Raw genomic sequence first — 16,892 nt, 5'->3', positions numbered from 1 at the left:
TTCTCCCTGGCATACGACTTCTGAGTAGAGACTAGTGTTGTGGTGCCAGGGGGCAGGATTTTCCAGTCATACCCTATGGCTCAGGAGAGTAGATGGTTCTGTAAAGTGATTCTGATATAACTGTGTTGGGGAGAAGGGCACAGAAGTTATCCCACACTGATGACCATTTATGTCCCTTCCTTACCATTGCTGTGGGACTCTCCTCTGCCCCTTACAGCAGTTGGTTTAGTGTCTGTTGTCTAATTAACATGCTGTGCTGAAATATAGCCCTTTATACCTATGTTCTCCCTTCTAGACTGGGAATTTGGAGCCATGGATAAAATCTTAATTTTTCTGTATTTAGTTGCCCATAAATTTAGTTATTTAGGACTCCTAGGAATTGAACAACAGAAACACGCACTAAATAAAATAGTGTATTGAGGTTCATAAGCAGCAGCTTGGTGTCTGCAGCCCTTACAGGACTCAAGCCTCATCATTTGATGGCTGTGGCATGCCTCTCTGTGTGGGAGCTGGTGCGGGGTGATAGGCACTGCATTTGCTACTGTGTGACCTGCTCAGTGGCCGGTGGCTGCTGATTTGATGGGGGCCAGGCTTCTGGGAACTTCCCAGTAGCTATTCCTGTCAGTAAAATGTGGCTCCATTTATGGACATAGAAAATATAATTAAGCAATCATATATTTAACTTCCATTAAGTGCTGTAATGTAAATAATCAGTAGAGAGAAAAAGTAATGAGAGGACCCACTTTGGAGGGAAAGGCTGGAAAGGCCAGACTGAGGCAAAAACATTTAAGCTGAGTACAGAGGCTGAGGGGAGGAAGCCATGTGAATGGGGAAGAGTGTTCTAGATTTAGGGGGCAGCATGTGCTGAGCTCTGAGTGGGAAGGAGCACAGGGTGAAAACAGTGAGAAGGAGAGTGGTAGAGGTGAGACAGGAGGGGCTGGCTGAGGACAGATCATGCCAGGGGCTCATTGCCCCTGTGGACAGCTGAGATCTCACTCTCATTACAAAGCTAAGTCTGGGGAGCATTTGTGCCCTGTGGCAGCACGATCTAGTTTTGTTGGAAAATGACTCTCACTGTGGAGTGGAAAGTGGGTTGGATGCGAGTGAGTGGGAAGCCAGGAGACAAGTAAGGAGACTTTCGCACAACTGAGGCAAGATGTGACACTAGTTGGTGGTGAGAAGTGCATGTCCTTTAAGACCTAGGTGATAGATAATTGGATGGGCAAATGAATGTGTGCGTGTGAGCATGTGTGTGTGTAAGTGTGTGCATAGTATGCATGTGTGTGCATATGCATCTGCATAGTAGGTGGCAGAGTAAGGAGATAGAAAGCAAAAGGAGTGACGTGTAGACAGTGATGTGGTCCTAAGGCCCAGGGAAAGATGGATTCTAAAGGAATAAGTTTGGAGGTCATCATGTTTCTTTGAGATCTGTGTGAGACATCCAAGTGAATATGTCAAGGAAGCAGCTAGCAGATGTCACTGTAAGTTAAGACTGATTTTTACAAGTGCCTCTTATTTCATTGTCTGCTATCTCAGTTATTTATTGCTGTATAACAAATTACCTCTAAACATATCAGCTTACAATAGCATTTTATTATCTCACAGTTTCTGAGAGTCAGAAATTGAGGCAGCTTAACTGAGTGTTTCTGGCTCAGGGTGTTTCATGAGGTTAAAGTCAAGATGTTGGTTGGAGCTGCACTTATCTGAAGGCTTGATTGGAGTTCAAGGTTCTGTTTTTAAGGCAGTCCACTCACATGGCTATGGACAAGAGGCCTCAGTTCCTTTCCTTATGAAGTTTCTCCACAGGGCTGCTTGGGCATCCTCATGACATGGCGGCTATCTTCCCCCAGAGTGAGTGATCCAGGAGAGAGTGAACAATACCTTTTAGACCTAGTCTTAGAAGTCACACACGATCACTTTCATCACATTATATTCATTAGAGGTGAGTTACTAAGTCTATCACCTTTTTCTTTTTTTTTTTCTTTTGAGACAGAGTCTCACTGTGTCACCCTCGGTAGAGTGCTGTGGCATCACAGCTTACAGCAACCTCCAACTCTTGGGCTTAAGCAATTTTCTTGCCTCAGCCTCCCAAGTAGCTGGGACTCCAGGCACTCCACAAAGTCCAGGTATATTTTTGTTGCAGTTGTCAGCGTTGTTTGGCAGGCCAGGGCTGGGTTTGAACCCCTGCCCAGGTGTACATGGCTGGCGCCCTAGCTGCTAAGCTACAGGCTCCGAGACTAATCTTTACCTTTTTAAAGGGAAAAATGTGAAGGAGCTTTTGCCAGGGGTCCTCAAACTACGACCTGCAGGCCACATGAGGCGGTGTGATTGTATTTGTTCCCGTTTTGTTTTTTTACTTCAAAATAAGATATGTGCAGTGTGCATAGGAATTTGTTCGTAGTTTTTTTTTTAAACTATAGTCCGGCCCTCCAATGGTCTGAGGGACAGTGAACTGGCCCCCTGTTTAAAAAGTTTGAGGACCCCTGGTTTAACCCATCATATCCACCAAAGCAAAATATTTTATGTCTTATTGTTTGCTAAAGCTAGGCTAAGCAAACTGTATTCCAAAGGCCTGTCATCTGTTTTGTATGGCATGTGGGCACTTGCTGGAATGCCTGGGAACCAAGTACCCCCTTCTGTCATGTCTCTCCTCTCAGTCCCTGGCTACCTGGCCAGCTGTATCTTGCTGTAGGCCAGGGCCCACACTTGTTGCCATCTACACATCGGAGTCTCTATTGATAGCAGCTGTTGGGCACCAAGCAGAGGAATCTCAACTCAAGATGTGCAGATCACCTTGCCTCCTGCCAGTTAACTTGAAATACCTAGAGGAGAGAAGGGCACACAGGCATCTATCTGAGTGTCACTGGGGCAGAGAGTGAGACTGATGGCAGCAGGCTCCCCCTGCCAGCCCTGACCCTACCCCTCTGTCCCCAGGCCTGCCAGCTTTTCCTGTCTTGGACTAGTCACTCTTGCCCTGAGAACGTATCCAGCAGGTGGCAACTGGGCATGACACATTCTTACCACTCAGGGTGGCCCACTCAAGGCAAGTGAGGAGGGGCAGACCAGGCATTTTCTCTTTTCTTATGTAAATTCCTACATATTATCTTCTATTTTGCCTATTAACATGTGAAGCTTGGAATATTTACTATCTTTTCCTGTATAGAAAAAGTTTGCTGACCCCTGCAATGACGCAAAAGGATTTTGTAGGTGGTATTTTCCTTTCCTTTGTGAATCTAACCTTTGAGAGTATCATGCAGGAGCTGTAGCACTGTAAGTCCCTGGCAGTCCTGGACTGAGGAGCAATGTGCCTGACCCACTCTGTGTCTCAGGGTCTTTTCCTTTCCAGTGAAGAATGCCACTGTTTTTCTTGTGCCTCATGGTCTCAGGTGTTCTCTTCTCTGGAAGAGGATCTTTTACTGTGGACAGTGTAGCTCATATCTAGGGAGGCTTGTTTTCACAATAAACACACAAATCCAGGTCCACAGCCTGGGAACTGGAATTAGATGATGTCTTAGAACCATGACTGTGGCCAGATTCAGTAAGGGCCCAGGCTAAAGCTTTGCTCTGTGTGGGAAAGTCTACTTGATTGTAAAGTTTCCTCTGAGATGTTATTGCTTTATTTGTATTGAGGGGCTCCCACAATGATTCTATAGAGGTTAACTTTTCCTTTTCTGTTTTAGTGTAGTGTATCATGGGGACAATTCTATAGTCCTGGAGAAAGTTGATGCTAGAGAGACTACATTTTATGTATTTACCTGAAAGATTGTGTTGGCTAGAGAAGAGATTAGCTTTGTAAATTTGCAAAGCTTTGTAAAGTTGCTGAGGGACTGGCACCTGAATCTCTCACTAACATCTGCCTTTCTATGTTCCCCAGTGTGGCTTTACCACTGGACAGAGGTTCTCTGCCTACCCTGGACTGACTCATGGGCTCTCACTGGATAACCTCTTTCCCAAGCACTCACAATGGAGCTACTACCTCCTGGGTGAAGGTCAAATTTGTCCAGTTGTCTAGAGAGGTCTCTGCACTCAGCCCTGCTCTGTACAAGATGCCAGGTACTGGGCTGGACCTGGCACTTGGGAGCTTGTGTTTCTTACTTCTCAGGACCTCTGGATGTTATATGCATTTCTCTAGCAAACGTGGTCATCACTTACCATTCTTAAAGTCTCCAGTTTTCATTGTTCATTTTTGCAAATAGAACTTCATCTTATGAGCAAGACCTTGATTTAAAATTGGCACATTCAAAGCCCCCTTAATTCAAAGGAGGTTGTAGAACAGAACTTCCTTCTCAGCTTTATAAAACACAGGGAAAATGCCGAATGTGGTTAGATGACAGACAAAGGATATAGTTTCCCACCAAAATACTGAGGGTAATAATAATTTATAACTATTTAAAAATATATCAAGAAAAAAATAAAAAGAAATAAAAATATATCAAGGCCTTTGGTAATTAAATTTCATATATTCCTGGAACTTGTCAAAGATGATTAAGTCCTTTTTGTTGACATGATCAAATATTTAGAACACAAAGGCAACAATTAGGAAGAGACCAGTGCATAAGATAGAAACTTGAATTGCATTTCCCTAAATGAATTTAATAAACAATGATATTTTTTAATGCAGGGATAGTTAGTGTACAGATCTGGTTACTTCTCAAGGCCTCAGAGAATGGCCTAAGAAAATGAAAGAACCTCAACAAGGAAATGAAAGGATCTGAGCTGTGTCTGGTTGACCTAGAGAGTGTACATCCTTTGGGTTGTGAGCAGTTCTTCCAGCTTCAGTTACTCTGGCTGGCCAGGTGAACTTGAGCTCCACAGGGTTCAAGTACAGTTTACTTTACTTTGGCTTTTTGGTTTACTTTCATGTGTAGACTTGGGTTCTTTGCACAAATTCCCCTCAAGAAATTAAGCTGACAATTTTTCTTTTTAATTTTCCTCCAGTATTGACTATAATCTGGCTATAATTGGCTATTGATCTTTTGTTTTTAGGCTGATGTTTGGCATTCCTTTATGGAGACATTTATGTCAAAAGCCAAAGCCTTAATATCTTTGCAGGGTAGGTGCTCCTGAGCTGAAAATAACAGAGTAAGGAAAGTGGTCAAAGAAGAATTAAACCCAGAAATTTCTGATTCTGGGTTAGATGGAGTAGCACACTCTACCCTGTCTCTCCCACTCAGTGCAGGTATAAAACCCGAACAGAGTACATGGAGCAGTGACATGAACATGGAAAAGTAAATGGTTGCAAGAGGATAAGAAAAGAACTCAGAATTCAAAGTGTCATACAACCAGTAGTTGAAGGAAATCACACTTACGTTCCTCTTGTCCTGTCCTTAAAGGAAAGAAAGAACACTCAAATATATTTAGAAAAAATTTTATCAAATGAAGGGGCACTTTTCTTGATCATTCTCAATTAACTAGAAAAGTAAACACAACCTACGTGAGCTCTTATTTGTATTGAGTTATGTTCTACTGGAGAGAAAAGGAAAGAGAATGTTTGTGTGTGTTTGCTCGTGCCATGATGCGTTTATCTGACTGCCCTTGAGTCTGTTACAACCTATTGGGAAGATTAGATGCATTGCTAGATTCAGTGGAATGTGGCCCCACGAGGCCTGAGGAAACCCAGAGTTCAGCTGACAGGGAGACAAGCCTGATGTTCTAGAGATCACCCCAGGGTGAGTGTTGAGCTCAGACTTACACACAGTACCGTCAGATTAGCAGACTGCCGTCCTGGAAGTAGTGTGGCGGAGTATCATTCCTTAAGCCAGGAGATTTCACTTCAAAGTGCATGTCAAAACTATTCTTTTCTGTACGTGTATGAAGCTGACACACATATATTTTTTTAAACAGGTAATTTCATGCTCTTCCAATGGGGCACAAAGTGGTCGTGTTTGACATTTCTGTCATCAGAGCCCTGTGGGAAACCCGTGTCAAGAAGCACAGAGTTCGGCAGAAGAAGGAGGAAGAAAGGCTTGAGAAGAGTGCATTGGAAAAGTAGGTGTTTCAGGGGGTAGGGATTTGGGCAGGCAGCAGCAGGTGAGCTGTGGAGGAGGATGCTTTTCTTCTGGGATTTCCCACTGTCGGTGACAGTTTCCTCCCTAGACTTCAGAACCTCACACTGTTGCCCAAGATGGACACCGGATTCCTGTAACAGTAACACCCATAATTATAATGACTTACATATAATCCAGGCACTGTGCTAGGGAAGACAGAGTTGACACAGTAACTTCCTCTACAATACATGCTGGAGAAAACTGCTGTGCTGGCTTTCACAGCAGCTCGCTGGGCTGCCTGGTGCATGCCACACCCATGTAAGCCATCTGAGGGCGGCTCTGCCCTGTATTCTGGCCCTCCCCCATTGAGCTGAATCCTAGATAAGATTTGTTAGGTTGATGTCATTTTTATCTGGGTTAAAATGATGTAATTTGACTAACATATAAACTTGCAGAATGAGTAAAAGAGTGCTTTGAAAAAAACTACATTTGTCATAAACACATTTATAATAGCCATACAATTAGATTAGCTCTATATGAGGTTGATAAAAGAACAGTAAGCTAGAAAAGGTGTATTTGCGTATGGCTTTGCGTGTGTCTACAATTTTTATTTCCTCTACAAAATCCCACACTGGAACTCCTGGATGATGCGTTATGGGCATTCTTTTTACCAAAAGGGCACAGTGCCATTCTGATTGGCAGACTCTTTCTCAAAGGAGGTCCCTGGCCCTATGTCAAGTTAGCAGATGGTGGTGTATTTCTGTGTTTTAAGTTAAAAACAAAAATGTAAGGCATGAGTATATCTATATTCTTGGTTCTCCACTTTCAGGAGATTTTTGGATTGAACGACTGCCTTTTCTGATCATGCTTGATAGTGAAGCTGCTACTGTTTGTATCATAGTGTTTCTAGGTGTTTATCATCATCCTTAATTTACAGATGAGAAAGTTAAGAACCTCAGTACCATTCCCAAGTTCACCAAACTGGTAAATGGAGGATTTGGCCAAACTCTTTCCTCTATCAGGGGCGTCCAGCCTGAGGCCTGTGGGATATAGGCAGATTATTATTTGAGGACTGTTTGGCTTCTCTGTGGTGTTAGATATCATGATATTGCAAAAATGAAAAGTATGCATGGACCTATTTTTTTTTTTTTAACTCATTAGCATTTGTATATTTACTCTGTAGCCCAACACTTATTCTTCTAATGTGTGGCAGAAAAGCCAAAAGGTTGGATGCCCCTGCCTGTACTCATAGGTAATTGAAACATCTTTTCAGTTGGCACTAATCTGAGATTATCCAACATGATGTGAATTTTGAATTTGGGAATTGGAACTGTCAAACTGTCCCATGGCAATGGATCTGGGAGACTGACACTCACACAAGTCACACAGTGTCTCAGGGCCTGTCTCAGCCTGGCTTTAACTTCTCCTGACTCCTTACTCGTGGGTCACTCTGGAGCATAGCAGACTTGTTGCATGGAGACCCAAGCCCTGGGGTGGGGGAGGCTTAAGGAAGTGTTTGTAGCCAATGTAACCTGCTGAGGTTCTTGGAACAGGAGTCACCTCCAGAACTGAGTCTGAAAGCTGTGTTCTCCAACCTGCTTTGGAGTGGTAACTGCCCTGCCCCTTCAGCTATGTCACTGTGATGTTAAGCGTCTTCCCACAGCTCATGTATATAGGATTGACCCTGAATTGGGCTCAGTGTCACTGAGCTTGTGCTGCGTCTCATCTTAACCTAAGACAGAAACCTCTCAGGGATTTGTTAGGCACTCCGAGCTCCAGATAAGAAAAACAGCCACCAAGTTGGCTGGGACAATAAGGAGGAATGTGAGTGTTGAAGAAAACAATAATTAGTTTCCCAGGACCTCGGAAATTTGCTTTCTTCACGGGGGTTTTTGAGTTTCCATAATATGATTCATACTGTGATTACTAGTACTACTTAAAGGTTAACTTGGTTTCTTGGGATCTATTTCCTGGTTCATTTAAATTTCCTAAAACAAGGAAAACTCTCCAGCTTGTTTTGTTACCTTACTTGATAGTATTTCATCTTGTAATGCTGTATTTGTTCCTGTGGTATATGCCAGCATTTAAAAGTTGTAAGTAGATATAAAATATAGAGTATCAGTCTGAAACTTGTTCATCAAAAGAAAAATAGAAGAGCTATTGTTAGGCTTTCAGTGAGGAATTCCTTGTCCAATGAGGCTATTTGCCATCTGGGATTATGGGTTCATTTCTTAAGGAAAAAGTATTTTGTTTGCACATTTATTGATTTAATTAGTAGAACCCTAATGACCTTGTTTTGTATGTTTATCTCATATTTGATGTTCTACTTAAACTGATTCAAGGGGAAGATTTCCCATTTATTTATGTGGGTGAAAAAACACACAAAAACAATGGCGTTTTATTTATTTTAATTACTCTTAAGGAAGAGAATAGAATGTAAAAAAATGTTTCTATTCTCATCTTGCCTTTCCTATCAGGTTTCAGAGGAAAGAAGACATAAAATATTTAAGAAAGAAATACAAAACAGAATAGTCATATGATGATTTTTAATGGGGTCTGTCTAATTTCCTTTTTTCTCCATTTTATGTTGGCTATATCAAGATATGTGAAATATTTATATCAATTTACAATTTGTGATATAGGAAAGATGTATGGTATAGGGCTTAACTGGTATCATTTCCTTACACTGCCAGAATCTACCTTCGGGTTCAGTCTAAGAAACGAGGAAAGTTGGGCGGCGCCTGTGGCTCAGTTGGTAAGGCGCTGGCCCCATATACCGAGGGTGGTGGGTTCAAACCCAGCCCCGGCTGAACTGCAACCAAAAAATAGCTGGGCGTTGTGGCGGGCGCCTATAGTCCCAGCTACTCGGGAGGCTGAGGCAAGAGAATCGCTTAAGCCCAGGAGTTGGAGGTTGCTGTGAGCTGGGTGAGGCCACGGCACTCTACCGAGGGCCATAAAGTGAGACTCTGTCTCTAAAAAAAAAAAAAAAAAAAAAGAAACGAGGAAAGTGAGTACAAGCACTGGTGGCAGTGGCTGTGCTGCTGATTGCTAAAATTTTGAAGAAACTGCTTCTAAAAGAAGGCCAAGCAGCATGTCTCATACCTAGGGTATGCCCCTGTCCTTGGCTGGTACAGTCAGATCTAAATATACAGGTAGATATTAAACATTTGTTTTTATCATATGGTTGTGAACATATTTAAATCACAAAGAAAAGTTTATTACAAATGAAAAGCAACGATTTTCAAGCTGCTGCAAAATCTGCCAGAGGAGATTCTAATTCTTTTAGCCCTTTCTTCTGGCATGAAATACATGTCACTTCATGTGCTGATATTTTTAAATTTATTACTTTTATTACATTACTTCAAGACTTCATACGCTTTATGTTTAGTTGACTGCTGGGTGATCTCCCCTAGCTCACTTCACAGTGATTGAGACCTATGTAGCCATGCCAACCAGTATTATCAGCAATTATTTTTTTCAAATGTTCCTGCTTCCTTCAGCTTAACGGTAAACATGAAACTCCAGGAATATTCAAAGTGGTTTCTCAAGAGCAAGATGTTTGATTAAGAAGATGATAGTTGCACATAGATCTGGGGAGCCAGACCTGCAGAAATCTAGAAACAAGCTTCCAGGCAGGCATAATAGTAGGTGCAAATGCCCTGAGGCAGGAGTTTCCTGGATAGTCAATGAAAAGCAAGGAAAGGGGGGTGGGGGGCAATGAGGTCAGACTAGCCAGAGGAGGGGCCCAGGTCTGTAGGGCCTTACAGGTTGTATGTGTGAGATGAGAAGCCAATAAGAGGTGTGGGCAGAGGCATAACACAACATGATCAACATTGTAACAGTCTGGCTCAAACTGCTGGGTGGGTGTAGACCACAGGGAGGCCAGGGTGGTGCCAGCAAGCAGATTGATGATAGAAGCTTGGATTAGGATGGAAGCAGTAAAGAGGATGCAAAGTGGTCAGATTGTGATAGAACTGACCGTGTATGTTGATGGATTTGATATGGGTATGAAAGTAAACGTAGAATCAGAGAGAGGGGATTTTTGGCCAGAGGAACTGGCAGCCTTTTACTGAGCCGAGAGAAGAAGCATGTTTAGGGAGTGAAGATCAGGAGTTTGTGTTGGAACTTGTCAACTTGAGATGCCTTTAGACATGCAGGCGAAGATAGTGGAAGGCAATTTGATATAGAGGAAATCTTGGCTGGAGATGTAAACTTGGGCATGGTCAGCATACAGATGTATTGAAGGCCAGGAGGCTGGAAGATATCTAAAGAGTGAGTGTAGCAGAGAAGAAGCCCTTGGAAGTCCAAAGGTTGAGAAGGTAAGGAGGAGGCACAGGGTCCGAAGAGGTGGGAGGGTCACCAGCAGAATGCATTGACCTAGAGGCTACATGATAAGCAAGCTGCAGGGAGGAGCAAGTCACTGGCTGTGTCAGGTACAAAGGTGGGTCAGACATGGACTTGGATTTGACCACTGGATTTAGTGAAATAGTAGTCACTGATGACCTTAACGAGAGTAGTTTCACACTTGATCTTATCCAAAAGGCTAAAAAGCGATCAATGAGAACAGTTTCAGGAGAGGTAAGGATGGCTAGGTGCAGTGGCTTGTGTCTGAATCCTAGCATTCTGGGAGGCCTGGGCAGGAGGATTGCTTGAGCCCAGGAGTTCAAGACCAGCTTGGACAATATAGCAAGATCCCATCCCTACAAAAAAATAAATAAATAAGGAGAGAGAAGCAAGGGCTACTGAAGTGATTTCAATAGAGAACATGTTAAAGGCTTCAAGTGGAAAACAAATCCCTAAATAAAGAAAAGCCCACCAGGTGCAGAACACTGTTCTAAGAGCTATGTGTACATCGGAAGGGCAGCCAGATACGCCTAATGCCATCATGGAGCTTAGGATCAAGCTGGGAGGATCAGCCGTAAGTGTGAGAAGCTATAAAGTGATAGGGCAGAAAATTGGCAACGATGCTTTATGGGAGGCTGAGTCCTGAATCAGCTCCTGTGTCTGGCTGGACCTTGGTTCATTTACAGGAGTGAAGTTTCCCAAGGTGGCTGATGGATGACATTTCAAAGTCAGGGATGTTATAAACTGAGGCTCCTCTCTATTTCTATTCAAACGCACTTGAAAGATCAACAGTTCCTGGGGCCTTGAACTTTGTAAAAGCTTAGGCTGGCAAAATATAATTTCAAAAGAAATTGCAACTGAATGCACAGGTAATTTTGGTAGAAATATTGGCCAGAAATTCCATCTTCCTCACTTCCTCTACTTTTCTAAACAAAGTTACTTAGTTACTTATAATTCACTAAAGAGTTTAGGATTTCCCCTACCTCCCCCAACACACCCACAGGGGGAAATCAGCTCTGTAGTGAGTCAGGAGGCCTGGCTGGCTTCTCTAGGCAGGCAATGGCCATTCCGTGGGACAGTGACCGTGGCTTCTGCTGCCCACTGTAGGATAAAGGAGGAGTGGAACTTCGTGGCTGAGTGCAGGAGGAAAGGCATCCCCCAAGCTGCATACTGCAAGAATGGCTTCGTAGACACCAATGTGCAGCTTCTGCAAAAGATTGAAAAGAACATTCTCACCAAGCAGAGTTCACTTGTCAAGGACAAAGGCAAACAGAGCAGTGAGTTTGTGCTTGAACTTTCAGGGGATCACTGGAAGGTGAGTGGATGTGTTTCTCTGACTGGCAAATTATGCTTGCTGCAGCTGCTGTGGCTGATGACTGCTGCTCAGCTGAGCTGGAGGCATTGGCCTGGGCTCTTGCTTTTAGAGGGCTTTCCAGAGGGTGGAGAGGAGGCAGTTCTGTGCTCTGAACCAGGCTGTCCTGTGTCTTCCTCCATGAAACTCAGTGTAGTCCTGGCAGCAGCGGTAGTATCCACCTGAGTCCCTCTCGGGCTTAGCTGGGGCCTCACAACCCTCCCAAGGTTTAATGACACAGTCTTTAAAGGTGTTTCATTCTGTGATTTTTCCTCCAGCATTTAAAATAACTCTTTGGCTTTTAAAAAATCTAATTTAAATGACTGAGCCTCCCATTCATCTAAGCTGCCAGTGGGCAGTGACTTACTGATATGTCGTAATGCTGCTGGTGCTGGGCCCTGGGCAAAGGAATTTCAGGGATCCTGGATCCAGCTTTCCTGTCATGAGATTCTGAGAACACAGCAAAGACACCTCCCTCTTTCTTTCCTCAAGTATTTTCAGGTGTTGTCCTGGCTCCTGCTCCCCTACTCGCTTTGCGTGGGGAGGTGTCTCCAGGGCTTGGCTGTGAGCTGGCATTCTCCGGTTGAAGAAGCACCTGGGTGTGCAGGATAAGTCGGCACGTTTGGAGAAGCTGCTGTGGGCACAGGAACTCAGGCCATTGCCCATTACATTGGGGCAGGGTGCTCTGGACCTGCCCTCCATTCCCTTCCTTTTTTAAAAATTTTAGTTAATGATTTTTTTATTAAATTATAACTGTGTGCACTGATGCATTGATGGGGTTCAGTGTACTGATTTGATATACAATGTGAAATGCTTACATCAAACTGATTAATACATCCATCACCTCACTTACTTATTTGCTGTGGTAAGACAATTATACTCTTTTCTGAATAGTTTGTATTATGCACATTGTGGCTGAAAGTACTTTTGGATGGGAAACGGAATATTTGGGATTATCTGGGGGCTGGTCTTCAAGAGTCATGTGACCTGGGGCAGTTTACCTTTACGTGTTTTATCGACTTTATCAGGAGAATGATGCCAGTGCTTCCTCTGACCCTCTCTGAAGGCTGTTGTGAGCATTAAATGCGCGAATATTCTGTAATTCCAAAAATGCAAGATTATTGCTGTAAAACCGCTTAGATATTCTTCCTCCTGCACCCTCGTCTCTGTGACAGTAGGTACATGGATGGTACCTATTCTGGGACAAGAAGAAAGGCACATCTGGGTTTTCTTGGAAGTCTGGAGACACTAGTTTGCAGGACGTTACACGGAGCTCTGAGAGTATGTTTGGCACACTTAGTTTTTGAGGGCATCACTGCAGAGCCCCCATCTCCCTGGTGCCTCCCCTCCACTCAGGAGCACATATTTATAATTTATCTGGAGCTGGTAAGAAGGATCTCAGTTCCTGAGACAGAGAGGAAAATCTCAGCACTTATCAACTGACTGTCACCTCCTCTGCCCCAACTGTGCCTGCAGGACCCCAGTCCAGGGACTCTGTTTCACCCTCTCCCCTGAACAGGCCTCGGTCTCCTTTGAGTGGAGGCAGAGGCAGTTGATTTGTGCCATGGATGGGGGTCAGGGTTCTGGTCCTTCGACTTTGACCCCACCCTCCTTCTTTGGGCCCTGCCTTCAGCTTTCACATCCAGGCATGCGTGTTCTTCCCCCTGGTTCTTCCACCACCTGAGCCTCTTGGGGCTTCTGGTGAGAATCCAGGTTGTGTTTCCCCTGCTGGTGTAAGACTGAGTAGATGTGGAAGCTGCTTACCATCTGCGAGCTTCCCAGCTCCCCGCATTTTGCTGCTGATGGCTCCTTCCCTTTCTTTTGTCCTGCAGGTGTATGCCATCTGAAGAGTTCCTGTGCTATTTATTCCCTTTCACGGAATTTTAGAGAGGAACAGAAGTGTCTGTGTATCTTCAATCTGTCATTTTCACTTTATTCCTTTCATTTCCATTTAATATGATACCTTAGTACTTTTCTCATGACTAAAAATAGTCATTAACACAGTTTAGAAAGTATAATAATCTTTCAAGAGCGCCAGTATTGAAAGAGTGGAATGAGAAGAGTCGCATGGGAACGGAGTCAGGGCGCTGGAGCTTGGGGGTGCCGGGAGAGCGGCTGTGAGCCTGCAGCCTGCTCCCTAAGGAGGCGACTCTTCGTTTTGTCTCAGCCCCAGGGCAGACCGTCTGCTCTGGTGTGGAGTCCCTTGGGATCAGAAGGAGCAGGGATGGCCTGCCCGGGCAGAGCGCAGGTGGCGGGGGGCAACTAGGTGGTCAGCTATAGAAGCAGCTCCTGGCAGCTGGTTTAGTGCTCTGTGGTCACCCACTGGAAATGGTTACTTTTTAGCAAGGTGCTTGCATTTTCATTTCACAGGGGGCCCTGCAAACTACACAGTCACACAGTCCATCCTTAGTGTGATTCATTTAAACATCTTTTGGTTTCAGTTTTCCTCTTTCAAAGGGGCCTTACTAACACCCATTTTGCGTGTATTATATGGTACTGCTGGATGGAATGGTGCTAGAGTGAAAGTACTCTTGCAAGTTGAAATTCTTCACCCACCCCCAGCGGCAGTGATCATAAAGCACATATGAGCACTGAGCACTAAATAAAAGGGTCGGTGTGGATTCTCCCTACCCACCCCCTCACCCCCATGGAGTTTTCTACCCCACCCAGTGCGCCAGCCCCTATGCTGATGGTGCTCTGGGGTCAGCTTTTGCAGCCAGGGGCCCTGGTGCCCTGTCTCTGCCCTCCCAGCCGTGCCGCCACACCCCTCCTGCAGTGGGGGCTCCCTGACTCTTGGTGAATCAGATGTCTTCAACCAGACAAATAGCCCCCCTAAAGTCTTTAAGCACTTCTCAACACCTCTCCAATGTATCCTGGAGCACTTGTTCAAGAGGAAGCCTGGATACCTCAGCGTTCCTCACCATCGCTTCAGAAGCCAAGGCTCAGGGAGTGGTGAGCCTGGAAGATGGTAGGGTCTGGTCTTCCCACCACCTGTCTTTCTGGTGCTCTTTCCTTGTCATAGACTCAAAAGAACATCTGGAAATTTGGTACAGCGAATGTTAGATGTTTATCAAGAATTTCTAAAAGGAAATATAGCTCATATTTCAAAATGGAACATATGGGCAGATTTTATTTTTAGAGGGTGTTAAATTGGTGTGTTGCAAATGAATAATGTGTATTGTGGCGATGAATGTGAGCCTGGTTGTATTCAGTAGGATTTAAATAATAGGAATTATTGAATTTGATTAATATTGAATATTATGAATAATTTTTTAATAATATGAATCCCTGGCAGCTTTGAAATCAGGCAGATCCACTGTGAAATGAATGAAGACTGCGGTGTCTTTGGTTTCTTTCTGAAATGGCTGGAGCTCTGGTGGTTACATCTAATGCTCTCACGTCCACTTTCTTGCTTCTTGTTTTGAAATAAATACTTGGTTTTACATGGTTTTGGGCCCCTAAGGGGCTAGCTCTGATTGATGTTGTTCATTCTATTTTAGGAGCTCCCAGATTCGTTGAGGGAGCAGACACACCTGAGAGAATGGCACATAAGCAATACCCTGATTCAAATCATTCCTGCATATATCAAGCTGTTTCAAGCAATGAGAGTTCTGGATCTGCCAAAAAACCAAATCTCTCATCTTCCAGCTGAAATTGGTATGTCACTTAGCAGGGTCTTCAGGCTCCTGTGTGGTGAGCAGCAGGCAGCTGTGTACAGGTGACACTCTGCAGATACCAGGGTTCCTCTTCCACCCGCTCCAAAGGTCTCTGGCCAGGGCTATTTTGACAGTCCTCAGAGTTGCTTGTTCACAGCGTCCCTTATGGGCGGAAAAGCCATGATTTCACCTGTGTAATTCAGCTCATACAGATGTTTGCCAGTTGCTGAGAAACTAGAAGTTTCATGTGTTGGCAACACTTTGTTTAAGAACTTTTTGGTTATTTCTTTTTAGTTTTAGAGACATACGCATCCAATAATATGATTATTGTAAATATCGAATAAAATATATTGCTCCCATGTATTAGTCCATTGATAAGTCTAGCTTAGCTTATTCTGTCTTTTTGAAAGATTGGAATTGTTCAAATGCATATTCTTAAAATGAGGACTGTAGTGATCATTATTGCTTCTTTTCCCCGGGACTTGAGAAGCAGAGGCGAAAGGGCTGCACAGAGCTCCATTCTCACAACACATGCCCTAGGGCCAGTGGAATGGCAAACTCCTGTGAGAATTTACCAGCAGCCAAGGCCATGTGGGACAAAGAGTGGCTTGTTGGGCCTCTGGCGTTCATACAAGTGTGTCTGGACTACAGAGTTCCAGCCATCCTTTTATCCAGGCCAATCTCAGGGTTGTTATGCAGCTACTAAATGGAGAGATGAGGTGATGTCTTCCCCCAAAGAGCACTTGCTATAAAAGCAGTATGTTCCCCAAGCTCAGACTCCTTCAGCTATGACACTTTCTGTGTATACATCCTTGTGGAATATCTGTATCATGTGTGGTGGGCTTGGTTGTAAGGGAACTGACATAAATATGCCATCTCTGACCAGGAGTCTTGTATCTTCTGCTAATATCCATAGAACAGCAACAGGCAAACTTATTAGCTCGTAAGTAGGGTAAATTCAAATTCTAGACCCAATGAGGACAAGTACTTCTGATTCCTTGTCCAGTTTCTTAAAAGGTAGGAAGGCCTTGGAAGTTTTATAGTTGAAAAGCACCATCTTTGACTTGTTAGTGGTCATTTACCTCCTGTCTCTCTATTTTACAGATTGGAGAGAGCAGTTGCCAGTGATATTAATGACTTAGCCCAGGGGTGGGGAATCTGTGGCCTTAAGGCCACACGTGGCCAAGGGAAAGTAACCTGTTTAAACAAGGACAAAACATTCAGGATAAAAGATGGGTAGAATTTAGTGCAGAGTACTTAACAAGCAAATACTAAATCGTGATTAGTGGCCTTCCACCTCCAGTGGGACTGGGCTTTTGATCTAAATTTACTCTGATGGAGAAAACTGAGCCCATTTCAGAGGAGTAATGCCAAATCCTTACCAAGATACTGCTGAGAAATGAAAAGTAATGTTTACATGATGAAACTAGGCATTGTGGAAGTGGGTGGCAAGGGTAACAGTGATCTGAATATAAATAATTTCTTTGTGTCTATAAATCATCAAAGTGTTACATTTGCTGTAGACTTTCTAAAGCTATTACTTTTCTTTGACCC

At 43.9% G+C, this 16,892-nt stretch overlaps 1 protein-coding gene across 2 annotated transcripts in view; it reads left to right on the top strand.

The window, feature by feature from the left end:
* LRRC2 (leucine rich repeat containing 2) overlaps positions 1 to 16,892 on the top strand; it is a 35,352-nt gene that overhangs the window by 2,665 nt on the left and 15,795 nt on the right. Inside the window, exons 1-4 of one of the 2 annotated variants that reach the window (XM_053599904.1) lie at positions 3,883 to 4,053; positions 5,845 to 5,988; positions 11,439 to 11,646; positions 15,183 to 15,339. In XM_053599904.1, the coding sequence (XP_053455879.1) occupies positions 5,864 to 5,988; positions 11,439 to 11,646; positions 15,183 to 15,339 (490 nt within the window). In that variant the 5' untranslated portion in view covers positions 3,883 to 4,053; positions 5,845 to 5,863. Of the gene's footprint in view, positions 1 to 3,882; positions 4,054 to 5,844; positions 5,989 to 11,438; positions 11,647 to 15,182; positions 15,340 to 16,892 lie in introns of those variants that run through there. The other variant, XM_053599903.1, reaches the window with a different exon arrangement.

Source organism: Nycticebus coucang, chromosome 8 (assembly GCF_027406575.1).
Source record: "Nycticebus coucang isolate mNycCou1 chromosome 8, mNycCou1.pri, whole genome shotgun sequence".
Classification (NCBI taxonomy): Eukaryota; Metazoa; Chordata; class Mammalia; order Primates; family Lorisidae; genus Nycticebus; species Nycticebus coucang.
This window is presented reverse-complemented; position numbering and strand designations above follow the sequence as displayed.